Genomic DNA, 12,032 nt, shown 5'->3' with positions numbered 1-12,032 from the left:
GCAGACAGAGTTTGTGAGGAATTGCATTGAGTATCTTTTATATTCTGTTTCTATTTTATACATATGTATATATTTACTAGTAGCGTATTAGTATTTTGTTATTTTATTAAGCTGTGTTTATCTCAATCCAAGCTTCTCCCTTCCCTTTTCATCCTCTCCCCTATTTGGAGGGTGAGGGAGAGTGAGCAAGCAGCTATCACGGTTATATTGCTAACTTGGATTAAACCATGACAGCTAGTAATTTGGTTTAGTTTTAGGTAGTTCGGCAAGGAACAGGGAGTTGGACTCTACAATCCTTATGGGTCCCTTCCAACTTGAGATATTCTATGATTCAATGTCAAGAACACAGCACTTGCAGCCAGTTCTGTTTCTTCTCTGACAGAATAACCTGCCTGATGGATCAAATCTCATGTAGTAACATATCTGATGTGGTACCGTATGACATAGGCTAGGTATACAACAAATATGAGCCACGTGAAATTAAAACTGAATGACAAGCTGTGCACCTAAATTCTCCAAATGTCTCAAAGCAGGAGACAATGTCATGAGTTTCAAGTCAAGTTCCATTCACTGCTGCAGGATTGCCAAAGCAAATCTCCCAGTTGGGCTCAGCATTTTCCTCTTGCTGGAGCAACTGCAGGGACACGTATTCTTACTTGTTCATGGCAGGTCAAGGCCTTGAAAGGGGGATGTGTGTGGTGGGGTGGAAGGAGTAAGAAAATGCACTGAAGTGTTCTCATGATCCCTGTAAGTCAGAGTGCACCTACAAGTCCACAAAGAACACCCAGTCAAGAACTAAAAAACTGTCTAGGAGAACTGGAGTAGAACTCAAAGATCTTAGTAGGTCTGAGAAATAGTGACAGGTGTTACACTTGGAGTAGTGACAATGGACAAGAGGCAGATGAAGAGATGAACAAATTACAGGCTTGCAAACAATGGACTATAGCAGGACTGTAGACAAGGATGTGGTCTATTATAATCCCCAGAAAAACATCATGTTTCCTGGTGTGATGCTATTGCATAGAAGGGAAAAAAAATAAATAAAAATCACATTCTTGAGTGTATTTGTCAGCGGAAGCATTACAGGAGGTGACTGTTCTGTTCTGCTTGCCTGATGACTTGCCAGCTGGAATGCTGTCACCCAAATTTGAATGCTTCTTTTGGAAGGGAGCAAGTTAATCAAGGAAAGTGTACACTAATTTGGAGGTCAGGTGTTTTGGGGGTTGGTACAGTTTTTGTTGTTTTGTTTTTGTTTCAAACTGGAGTTGATTTCTTAGCATGGTACTGATCACTTCCAAATGGAAGTTGTATGAAACATGGAGGGTTTATAGAGAAGACAGCAACTTTTAAACCCACAATGAAGAAAACACTAAAAAGCCCTCTTATTTTGCAGGGTGGGTAACAGGAAAAGAAACAGTAATTGCTGGAGTGGTAAGATATTGGGATACTACATAACCACTTCCATGCAGCCTGGAAACAACACAGGTTCAAGTCCTAGACAGTGATACAATTTTATTATTTAAGGGATCTCTAAGAAGCTAAAATGAGAAGGCAAATGACAAACCTACAATTTCTCTTCTGTGGGAAGGAGAATCTGACTTCTGTGACAGTGGGAAAGAGATGTACAGCACAACACTGAAGAAAGCCTTTCAGTACCAACCACATACTCCTCCCCTGCTCCCATGGCAGAATCCTTTCTGCACTCCCTTCCCAACACCGAGCATTGCAGAAGGGGCAGTGGCAGGACAGCAAAGCAGTCCTGAGCATTGCCTCCCACACCGCGGAGCACACAGTCTGCTGACATGGGAGAAAATCATCTAATCAGTTCACAAAATATGAATAGGGGCCGGCCTTGCTGGCATCCACTTGGCTGACAAGGCAAGCCCGTTGCATTGATTTAACTGACTCCGTTTCTCAGCATACTGTCTTAAATCAAAGAGACCTGACTGTGAACTGAAGGACATGTTCCATTTCAGACCTCATTGTGTTAAACATTGCTTCCTCATTGCAAATAAATGGGAGCATTAAGTCACGTTCCACTGGAATTCCTTCGAGTCTATGAAGTAGATGTAGGTCCTACTGCACTTGCAACAGGTAAAATTAGAGTTGAATAGGCAGGTCTTTGCTCCTTAAAACCTTCCTCACCTTCCCATGAGAGGGGTAAATTCCACTGAGGGTAAGTACAGTTGTATATAATAATCTAGAAAGCTAGTAGTTGCTTCAAAATTGTCCAGCATAGTTGTCAGCCTTAACTACTAGACAACTTCAATGCAACTGCTTGTACAACCATTTGTTTTTTTAGTAGCAATCCTCAGTATTTTAGGAGCAATAGCTATATCAACTGTACTTAACTGAAATTTCTTAAGTCTACTCTGGGCAACAGGAGCCCAAGTATTTGCTGCTCTCACGTAAGGTGACTAAGCTTAACAACTTACATGGAAGCTTTTCTGAAAAGAGAAGCAGTAGTTTGAGGAGAAGCCAAGAATAATTTTGAAAAGAAATCTGAAAGCCAGATATGAAGCAGAGTGGGGGGAGGCTCATGTGGGCAGGAAAACCTTGAATACCCAGGTCTGAGGAGTCATCCAGAAATTCCAGTTTTACCAAAGCAGGCTGAATTTTCAGAACAAACTTCCCCCTCCCCAACAGCATACGCAAAGACATCACAAGTAAGCCAACTTGTTGAGTTTGCTTTTGCAGCCAGGTCACTTGACTCTTCTTCATGAGATAGCACAAAACTTTCCTTCTAGTCAAACATGAAAATAATCCCAGAACATAAATTCAAACATTTTCAGTTTATTTGTGCAGAAGAACATGCCATACTAAATTACACTCCTATCTCAGTTCCCTTAACCGAAGCCTGGTATATCTTCTGTCAGCATAAAACTGCATAGCAGGCATCTGCGTGAAAAACTGAGAAGCAGCCATGGCTGTAAATCAGTTCTTTATCTTTGGTCAAGCAATAATGCTTTGCGTGCCAGAAGATCATGAAGATTTCACGCAGGTGTGGCGAGTGCATGTGACCCTGCTTCTCTGACGGCACTGGCTCCCAAGTGACTAGACCTCGGCCAGACATCCAGTGTTCTCCACCCGTGGTCAGCTCTGTACAGCTAGTGTTCATTGCTCAGTGAAACAGTAAAACCAAGCAAGCACTCTTCCGAGAGAAAAGTCTTTCTCCACCCACCAAAGTTTCACCCAACTCTTTCTTAACAAGCAAACTGCATCATTCTGCCTCGAGTTAGGAAAAAGCTGAAAAACTGAGATACAAAGGCCTTTTAAAAATGTTAAAATCCCATTTTAAAGTCTAAAATTACCTAGAGACAGCCCTGTGTTCTGGCAAGACATAAAGCAATGCAGTTTAAGCCTGAAAGGCCTCAGGATATTGCCCTTAAACAAAGCCCCGTACACTTAGGGAGCCCAGATGTTTTTCATGCAAAACATTTGCTCTCACTTTCTCTGAGAGAGGTAGGAATGGTTTACTCTGAACACAGACAAGGTTAGGAAGTACCAGGAGGGTTTATAGTGTTCTGTTGAAATACATTAACATCCACTTTAAAGACTGTCTGATGCTGTATAATACTCCATTAGCATTGCTGGACTATCTGTGTACAAGCAGCAGTCTGTTCTTCAGAGAAGTAACACACAGCCAGTGACAGCAGGCTCAAGACAGCACAGCTGCTGGATGAGCCATTTGCCCTCAAAGGATGTAGGGATGGATTTAGGAACACAGGCTGCAGCAACAACAGATCTTTTTGTACCTAAAATATAAATACAGAGGGAAGCTACAGGACACTGGATCAAACTCCTCCATACACAGGCTGTTTTATCATGACAGCTGTTCATCTAATTAAACACAATGAAGTTGCGAGACTAAGGCTTTACATGTGAAGTTTGAAGAAAGCCCCCAAACCAATCCTCAAATAAGCTTTATCTCAAGAAGTCACTCAGAGTCCACAATGAATCAGACAAACCTTTGTGGTATTCCATCAAAAACATCAGAATGGGGCCAAGTGTAGATAATAAAAAGGTTTAAGACCTCAAGGTTTACTATATTTAAGAATCTTTTAAACAATTTAACATCTCCAATATTTATGTGAATTTGCTACATGAAGTAATATGATCTTTCTGCAATCCTCACAAGGGAAAACAAAAAAAATAAATTAGTATCTTATAGTCTTGATCTAGAACACAATCACCATTTCAAACGTCTGCTTGGCTTTTTCATTCTGAAACAGGCACACAACAATTATACAGAAGCTGAACTTCGTAGTACCAAGGTACAACAAACAGGGGCAGGGTCTGAAGGCAAGAATAACCAAAACAAAAGATATAATAGCCTCAGAGCTTCCCCTGAATCTATGCACCAATACTGGTTCCTTTTATTCGAAAGCTTATGCAGAGGCATAGCTTCTAGAGAGCAACTTGCATGGAAAACCCAGAGCCATTCTGAAGAGTTAAAAGTCTGACAGATACCCACCTAGAGACCAGGCAACAACACAGCCTGTCAGTGCAACACTGCTGGAAGAGCAGCACGGTATCCTGGAGCAGGACAGGCTATGTGAACAAAAGGACACTCTATGACTTACACGACTTGCGCTCTCACACGATTATGCCCTGAGAGTTTAAGGGGACCAAGAACCGAATGCTGGAGAAGTGTTCTCAACAACTGTACTCTTCCCAGATGGAGACATCACAGGATGCAAAGCACTATTTTCATGAGGTGCGAACTGGAAAAAAGCTCAAGGACATTCAAAGGCAGGGAATAATTTCCATGCAAGGATCAACTAAGCTGGTTAGGACTTCTCAGTTTGGAAGAAAACTAACTGAGGCTACACTGTAAGAGCACGTTAAGTTACACCAAGTGCATAGACAAGGACCATGTGTTCATTGCTCTACCAATAGTGTAATTACAGGGCATCAACACTCTAAACAAGAAAAACGTTTTTCAAATAGTGCTCTAGCAAGGAGTTTTGTAGATAACTTTCCAAACAATATGAAGGTTATCTAGGACAGCCAGTTAAAGCATACTGTGGATGCTGGAGTTCACATGGTTTCAAGGGGAAACAGGACAAGTTCCCAGAAATCCATTTAGTAACTCATTATATAGGAACTTTCAACCTCCAGTACCTCAGCAGCTCTGAGGAATGCAACAGTGCATGTCTTTGAAATGCTCTTCCTCAGGCATCAGCTTTTGGCCAACATCAGAGCTATACACTTAGGCTACAGGGGCTTTCTGCCTGACCCAGCAAGGCCAGCCCTGTTCTTACAGAAGTCAAAGTGCAGAGGGAACATGAACTCCATTTACTTAAGGAGAAATAGCAGTGTAACAACTCACACAAGCCCCAGTAATTATGTACGTTCTTTCTGCATTCTATATATGATTCCATTCGTCAAAGAGGGATTTACTGATTCAATACCCCACCCTTCTGTTTTACCTGTTCTGCAATCAGGCTTTTCCATTTTATCTCACGGACTTCACTGGAATGTACCATGGGGCATTCATGAAATTTATGAGTGGGACTATGTGAGGCGATCACCTCTGATAGCTTGATAACCTGATCTACGTCCAACACACTACAATGCTTACGCTTCCCAACAAAGTACTTCAAACAGTATGCAACAGGTACTATTTGCTCCTAGATAAAGGTAGGTCATTGCAAGTGCTGGAATGTCACCTAAGCATAAAGAGATTGCTCTTGAGAAGTTATAGATCATACAGAAAAAATGATTGTGAGGGGGCAAAATACCCCTTGCAGAGCCCTAAAACAGCCTGTGGGCTTCTGAGATGAAACTCTTCACAGGCCCTTCACTATAGAAGTGTGATGGCAAACAAATAAGCACCAGTGATTCCAAAAGTGTGCCCAGAGCACAATGGGGGCAGAAAAAGTAACTTTCAGAAGTTTGACTGCATGGCTGTATCAGTTTTTAAAAGGGGAAAACTATTCTCTCCCACACAAAGATCACCGAATATCAATTATGCAAATCCACCCACCAACTCACACCAAATACTTTGTGCACCATGAACTTTCTATAATCGCTTATCTCTTACGAAGACAACAAGTTAAGCAAGCTAAGCTTCCACAATTAAATTGTATTCAGCTAAATGTTAAAGAATAACTTCAGCTCCCACAAAGAACTCTGAAGCCCAGATCTTACAGTACAGACTTTGAAGTCCTCTGCTGGACTGCACAGGTTAACTTCAGGCACCCCAATAAAAATGTGAGATTCTTTATAACCTCTACAGCTTCAGGTAGCAGGCAGCTCACACACCTGCTCTGTGCACCTGCAGAACAATGGTCTCTTGGTATAATGGAGGAGCTGTAGACCCATTTCATTAGCCTGCTTAAGATTCATCAACTGAGTGTCCATCGACTCGCATCCCCAGAGGAGCCTTTCTCACACATATTCCAGGCTGAGGTTAGAACCACCACAGCAAACAAGGACATTTTAATGCAAAAAATAAGAGGAAGAGACCATGATAGCAATGCCTCTGAGTTTTACACAACAAAAATAAAGTGGGAGGGAGAAGCAAGTGCACAATAAACCTCTCTCAAACAAGGGAATTCCCTACTCCCTTCTTGAAGCTAGCAGAAGGCTACAGACCTTGTGTTGGGGTGCCAGGACAGGAAGTAGCCAAATACAAGTCCTTGGTCATCAAGCAACAATTTATCTCGCTTACTCAATTACAAGATGAGAATCCGGTATTTTAACTCTTAGACTCAGGATTTTCATTTTAATTGGCAGCTGATATTACCAGGTGCTCATCAGTCCCAGCTGAGCACACAACTGCTACTCATGCTCTCTCAAAGATGACAAGAGATGCAGAGAAAGCAGGCAACTTCTTCCCCACTACACAGTAGGAACTAGAAAGAGAAACAAAATCTGGATCTGAATAGATGAGCAGCATGGAGACAATAAGGTTAGCTGTCACGCTGAGCTACACTGTGTTTCCAGCCTTATACAACAAGTATTTTCTCCTTTTTCTAGGGGAAAGGTTCCCATACGCTGCTCAATAAAAGCCAGAGACTTTGGTTGCTCCTGCAAAGAGCTATACTTCTCTGCTCAGACTAAATGTTACCTAATGCTGAAACCAGGCTTCAAAGCAAGCACACAACACAGCTAAAATACATTACTTAACACAGTCTACAGCGTGGTTCAGTGATCTTAGGCAGCATTGCCTTCCTTCAAGGTCAATTGAGCGATTATGGGATTTACAGTGTGCATAAAGCTCTTCAGACACTCTGTGCCAAACAAGAACGACTCTGATGTGGGAATCTTCAGTGGTCATCAAGAAGTCTTATTCTCAGAAAGTCCTGACATACCACAGCTTTTTTTTTTTTTGTGGACAGAAGAAGACGTTCATGTGGGCGGAAGGAGGGAGAAGAACAGGAAGGCTTATCTCCCCCACTCTGCCCTTTAAGAAGGCTAAGAAATTATTTAAGTAGTGACTAACATAACAGTTAACACCCTTGATTTCTCTGCAGCAGTTAATGTTCCAAAGCACACTGCCCTCAGAAATGCTTACTCAGCTCATGCAGTAATTCAGGTTTTTGGCAGAACCCTGAGCTCATTCTCTTAAAACGTTAGTCATCTATGAACTACTCCCTAAATTCACTATTAATAGAATTCTCCACCTTCCTTTTGCAGCTATGAGTGGGAGTTATCACATTTGGCAAATGGAAGCTCCCTTACATTTCCATTTTGCACCAGAGTATACACCTCCTGGTATCAAGTAAGTACACCATATTATCTGATGTACTGTAATTGGTACTTACAAGGAAAGAATTAAGATTTTATTCCTGACCAAATCTATAGCTATTCATAAGTTAAGAGTATTTTAATTAATTATGAGCACTTCAGGATATGAAAAAAATATTTTTCAGTTCAGTTAGAGCAATCCGCTGTGAAGAACCCAGAGATATAACTGCTATGTGTAGTTAAAAGATATCCAGTCAATAATAAATTGGGAGAATCTGGGAACAATTAGTATTATTTTTATTTAGAAAAAAATCCTGTCACTAAACTTGGTGTCTCTTTGGCATGTCTTATCATAAACTTGTTGAATTTTAATACCATAATCTGTTCACAGACAGCTAAGAGTTCTGCAGATGACTTGCATGCTGCCTTCAAGTTCTTTTTCCAGAATTCATGTATATTAAACATCAAACAGGTATGGAGGACTTGTCTAACGACTTAATGCCTAGCACACACTAGCACATAATTAACAACACAGGGCTGGGAAAACCTTTTGAGTCACCAGTTCCAATTCCCTACTCCTACAGACACCAGCATCAAGTTGTATCCTTGTCAAATTTTATCTTAGGAGATGTTAGGTCTTGGAATAGTCTCCTAATAAAACCAACAGGGCGAAGGGTGGCAAGGGGGAAACCCCATCCACAAAAAAAGTCCACCATGCTTAACTGCTTTAATGTTTAAAAGTCTCTTAAACTACAAGTTCTGCTTAAAGCAGTTCTTCCTCCTCTTTTGCATTTAAGCCCCTTACATTTTTTAGCAGGTGAAGAAAGAGGTGACTTTTTAAATTCTACCAGGCTAAGCTAGCCAAGCACCATCTTATCATGAGGTGGCTTTCTGCCTCTAGTTACCCCACAAACCCTTCTCTAAGTTCTGCTTTGAATCTGTGTCTCTCGGATGCAGACATATGCAACCTATATGCAAGGAAAGGCTTCATTTCTTGTAAAGCTTTAAGTTCCCCCCCTGCCCCAAGAGGAAACAAACAAAAAATCCACCTTTGATAAAGTAACAGAGAATGCTGGTAGGTCAGATCAAATTAACAGGTCTACAGACCGGAGATCATGTTTCCTTCTTCTCCTGTAAGTAATGTTCATTAGCCAACAGCTGTGCTGCTCTAGCCACAATTTATTAGATTGGTTTGTTTTGCAAAAGGATATAATTCAGCTAAAACACCATCCATTCAATGAGTCAAACAGAAATGAACTAGGAACATGCATTTAGGAAAAATGTAGAGAGCACACAGACACTCCAGTAATGAAAAGATGCAAGGCTGAGCAAATGAGTTTATTTAGTATTTCACTTGTTTTCAGATAGCACAGCAAGATTTGGACAAGATGACATCTCTTGCATTTCCTTACATAATAATTCATCACCTGTGAAGCCTAATGAACCACTGTACAGACAAGATGGAAATTATGTACCTGAACTGTTGATGAACTCTCAGCCATACCTTATGCACTGGGTACAGCAAGTTGGCTCACCTCAGAGAGATTTTGTTACTTTTTAACCAGCATTAAATTATAAATTAACACTTGCCTATATTAACAAATATATTTATTTCAGAATTATTTTCTGGACTGTTGCCAGAATTTATTTTAAGCAATGTAGACATGCATGTGATCAAACTAATTGTACATAAATGCTGTCACAGATTTTGTAATACAATTGGCTTTCTAGCACTTCATTTTTATACTCAATTAAAATACAAAATCACTAATGTTCTAGTGTTAAAGGACTTCATATTTGTTTATTGTGAAAGAATAAATCCAAAACACTATCTGTAAGCTTTGTGTGTGCTTGCATATTTTTGGTAAAACAAAAGCTTCATGTAAAGGTTTGACCTTAGAGGGCTTTGGGGGAGAGTGGGGGTGCTGCCAAAGTTTTGCTTTTGTTTACAGGTCAAGATAAGATGACAACTGATGATCAGTTTGTCAAACTTCACCCATAGCAGCATGAAGCCTGCCAGGCAATATCATATGTACTTATGCCAAGCAGACAAGACACATGCAAACAAGTGTAGGTAATAAATATTTAGTACCCATGTCAAATACTCATCAGAAACTAAAACTGCCTCCTTGTGTGTCCCCAGAGTTTATGTTATCATTCCTCATGCATGCCAAAGGCTGCTATGGTGTTCGTCCTGAGCACAGTTCTGCCTCTAAGTGACAGCTTTACATCCTCCCCCCTGCTCCCCGCAAACTGACAGGAATCCTATTTAGCTGTATTAAGAACAAATGAGCTGGGTTGGGAAGGTTCCAAATCCTGTCTCAGTCTGAAGCAGCCAGACGAAACAGTGTGTTTTATTAGAATAACAGCTGCGAAATTCCTCTTTTCCATTTACAGTAAGGTGGCAGTTAGCCCTACTGAACAACAGATTAAAAAGAAGCGCTGCTGTTGTACAAACTATCAATAGAGAGTCTTGTCCATAAATCCCAGCCAGCACATCAGATCTCAGAAATCATGAGAGTGCAACTGTCCTTCCCCACTGGAAGTTGGTTTACACCATCTACCTTTGTTATTCCCTGGCTAATCAGCCCAGAAACAAACAAAAATCACCATCTGTGAGGGATATATGAACATAGCCATGCCAGGTAAAAGGATTAACATGACTTTTTTTTTCTTTTTTTTTTTTTGTGGGAGAGATTAAAGAGTTTTTCCACACCTATCCATAGCTTCCAGTACGACTTAGTCTTAAACCAGGATTTCAGATTATTCTGACCAGGATATTTCAAGAAAGCACTCTGTAATTAGCAAATGGTTAACAAGGCAGAGAGAGATTTTTCACACGCAACCTTTTATATCCATGCTTGGCAAACTGTGTATTTTCTCTCCCACCTATAGACAGGTCTCCTACTGATAAAACAGACCGAGAGAGACCGAAGACTTCACAGTTCTTAAAAGGATTGAGTGCATTTTTGGTAGGTTTACAGAAATGCAACATAAAAAAAAAAGGGCATGCTTAAGTTAAACTAACTTTAATGTTATGGTGGTAAAACATCAATTACTTATTACCATAAAGATAAGCTTGTTTACTCCCCATTTCACAGGGTATAGCTAATACTCATGTAAGTCCTTTACTGCACTGCATTTAAAAAAAATATTGCCTCTATTGAAAATAGATAGCAACAATCTGTCCTGATTACGTTCTTCAGAGTTCAAAAGTGCATCTACTCCAATGACTGCTCAAAGCCTTACATTAGGCAGTTAGCTCCTCAAGGGAATTGTTGTTTCTAACTAGCAGAATAGTAGCAGATTTTAAAACCAAACAAGTGAAAAAATCCCACTGGAAAATCGAGGGGAGGCACTGCCAAGAAAAAAAGGAAGGATGAAAAAGAGCCAAGTTTGAAGATACACAAGTTTGCTGAATTTTAAAAAATACAAAAAGAAGAAACAGGTTGGTTTTTTTTTTTTAATATATGGCTGTTAAAGACTCCTGTGGGGAACTGCATGAAAAGTTCCTGGCGTTTAGTTTTTAGATCATGAAGCAAGGGAAAAAGTTTCTCCTGTGTTTACAGAGACATACAGGCTTCCTATAGATACATACACAGGCCATACAAATACCAAATGGAAGCCAATGCACTTTTGCCATCTCTCATAAGTGGGAGTGCCATAAAAATCTCTTAAGAGTTGCCTGGGAGGTCTGTCTGTATGTTTCCAGTGTGGCAGTACTGGCAGAGGCAGCTGTAACCCACCGTTTGATCTCTCCCAGCACAGATCCGGGGGTGCGGAAGGCGAGGGGCATCCCCAGCCCGCCCGCGGCCCCGCTCCCACCGCCCGGCCCTTCCAGCTCCGGCGCGACACCCGAAGCAAACCCGCCGAGCCGCTCCAGCTATTCCTCCTGCTTAAAGTAGCCGCTTATTTGGTTCAGGAGCGTCTCCGTGAGCTAGGGGGTGCCCGCCCTTGCCTCCTCGTACCGCGGAGAACTCCCGCCGTAAAGCCCCGTCCCGGTACACGGAGCCGGGCTCATCGCGGAGGCGACAGGGCGCCGGGAAAAGCCCACGACAGGGCGCCGGGAAAAGCCCACGACAGGGCGCCGGGAAAAGCCCACGCCGCGGCATCGAGAGGTGCCCGCCCAGTCAGGCGCTCGGACGAGCCCCAACACGGCCCCGCAGAGCGCTCTCCTCCCCCTGCGCCCCACTCACTGGCTTCGGCATCTTGAAGGCTGCTGGTGCTTCTCCTGCTCCCAAGACAAACGTTCATGCAGCGTCTGCCTCGCCTCAGCCTCGCGCCCTGTGAGGAGGAGGAGGAGGATGATGATGAGGAGGAGGAGGAGGAGGAGGAGG

At 41.9% G+C, this 12,032-nt stretch overlaps 1 protein-coding gene across 1 annotated transcript in view; it reads right to left on the bottom strand.

Annotated features, from left to right (window-relative positions):
• The window catches only part of EZR (ezrin), a gene marked incomplete at both ends in the record, with an annotated part of 36,254 nt that extends 24,447 nt beyond the window's left edge, over window positions 1-11,807 (bottom strand). Inside the window, one exon of the mRNA XM_080341432.1 lies at window positions 11,664-11,807. Within this exon, the coding sequence (XP_080197558.1) occupies window positions 11,664-11,807 (144 nt within the window). The remainder of the gene's footprint in view (window positions 1-11,663) is intronic.
• Window positions 11,808-12,032: the final 225 nt, after the last annotated feature.

Source organism: Nesoenas mayeri, assembly GCF_963082525.1.
Source record: "Nesoenas mayeri genome assembly, chromosome: 3".
In the NCBI taxonomy this organism is placed as follows: domain Eukaryota; kingdom Metazoa; phylum Chordata; class Aves; order Columbiformes; family Columbidae; genus Nesoenas; species Nesoenas mayeri.
Note: the sequence above shows the minus strand (reverse complement) of the source record. Positions and strands in the feature narration are given on the sequence as shown.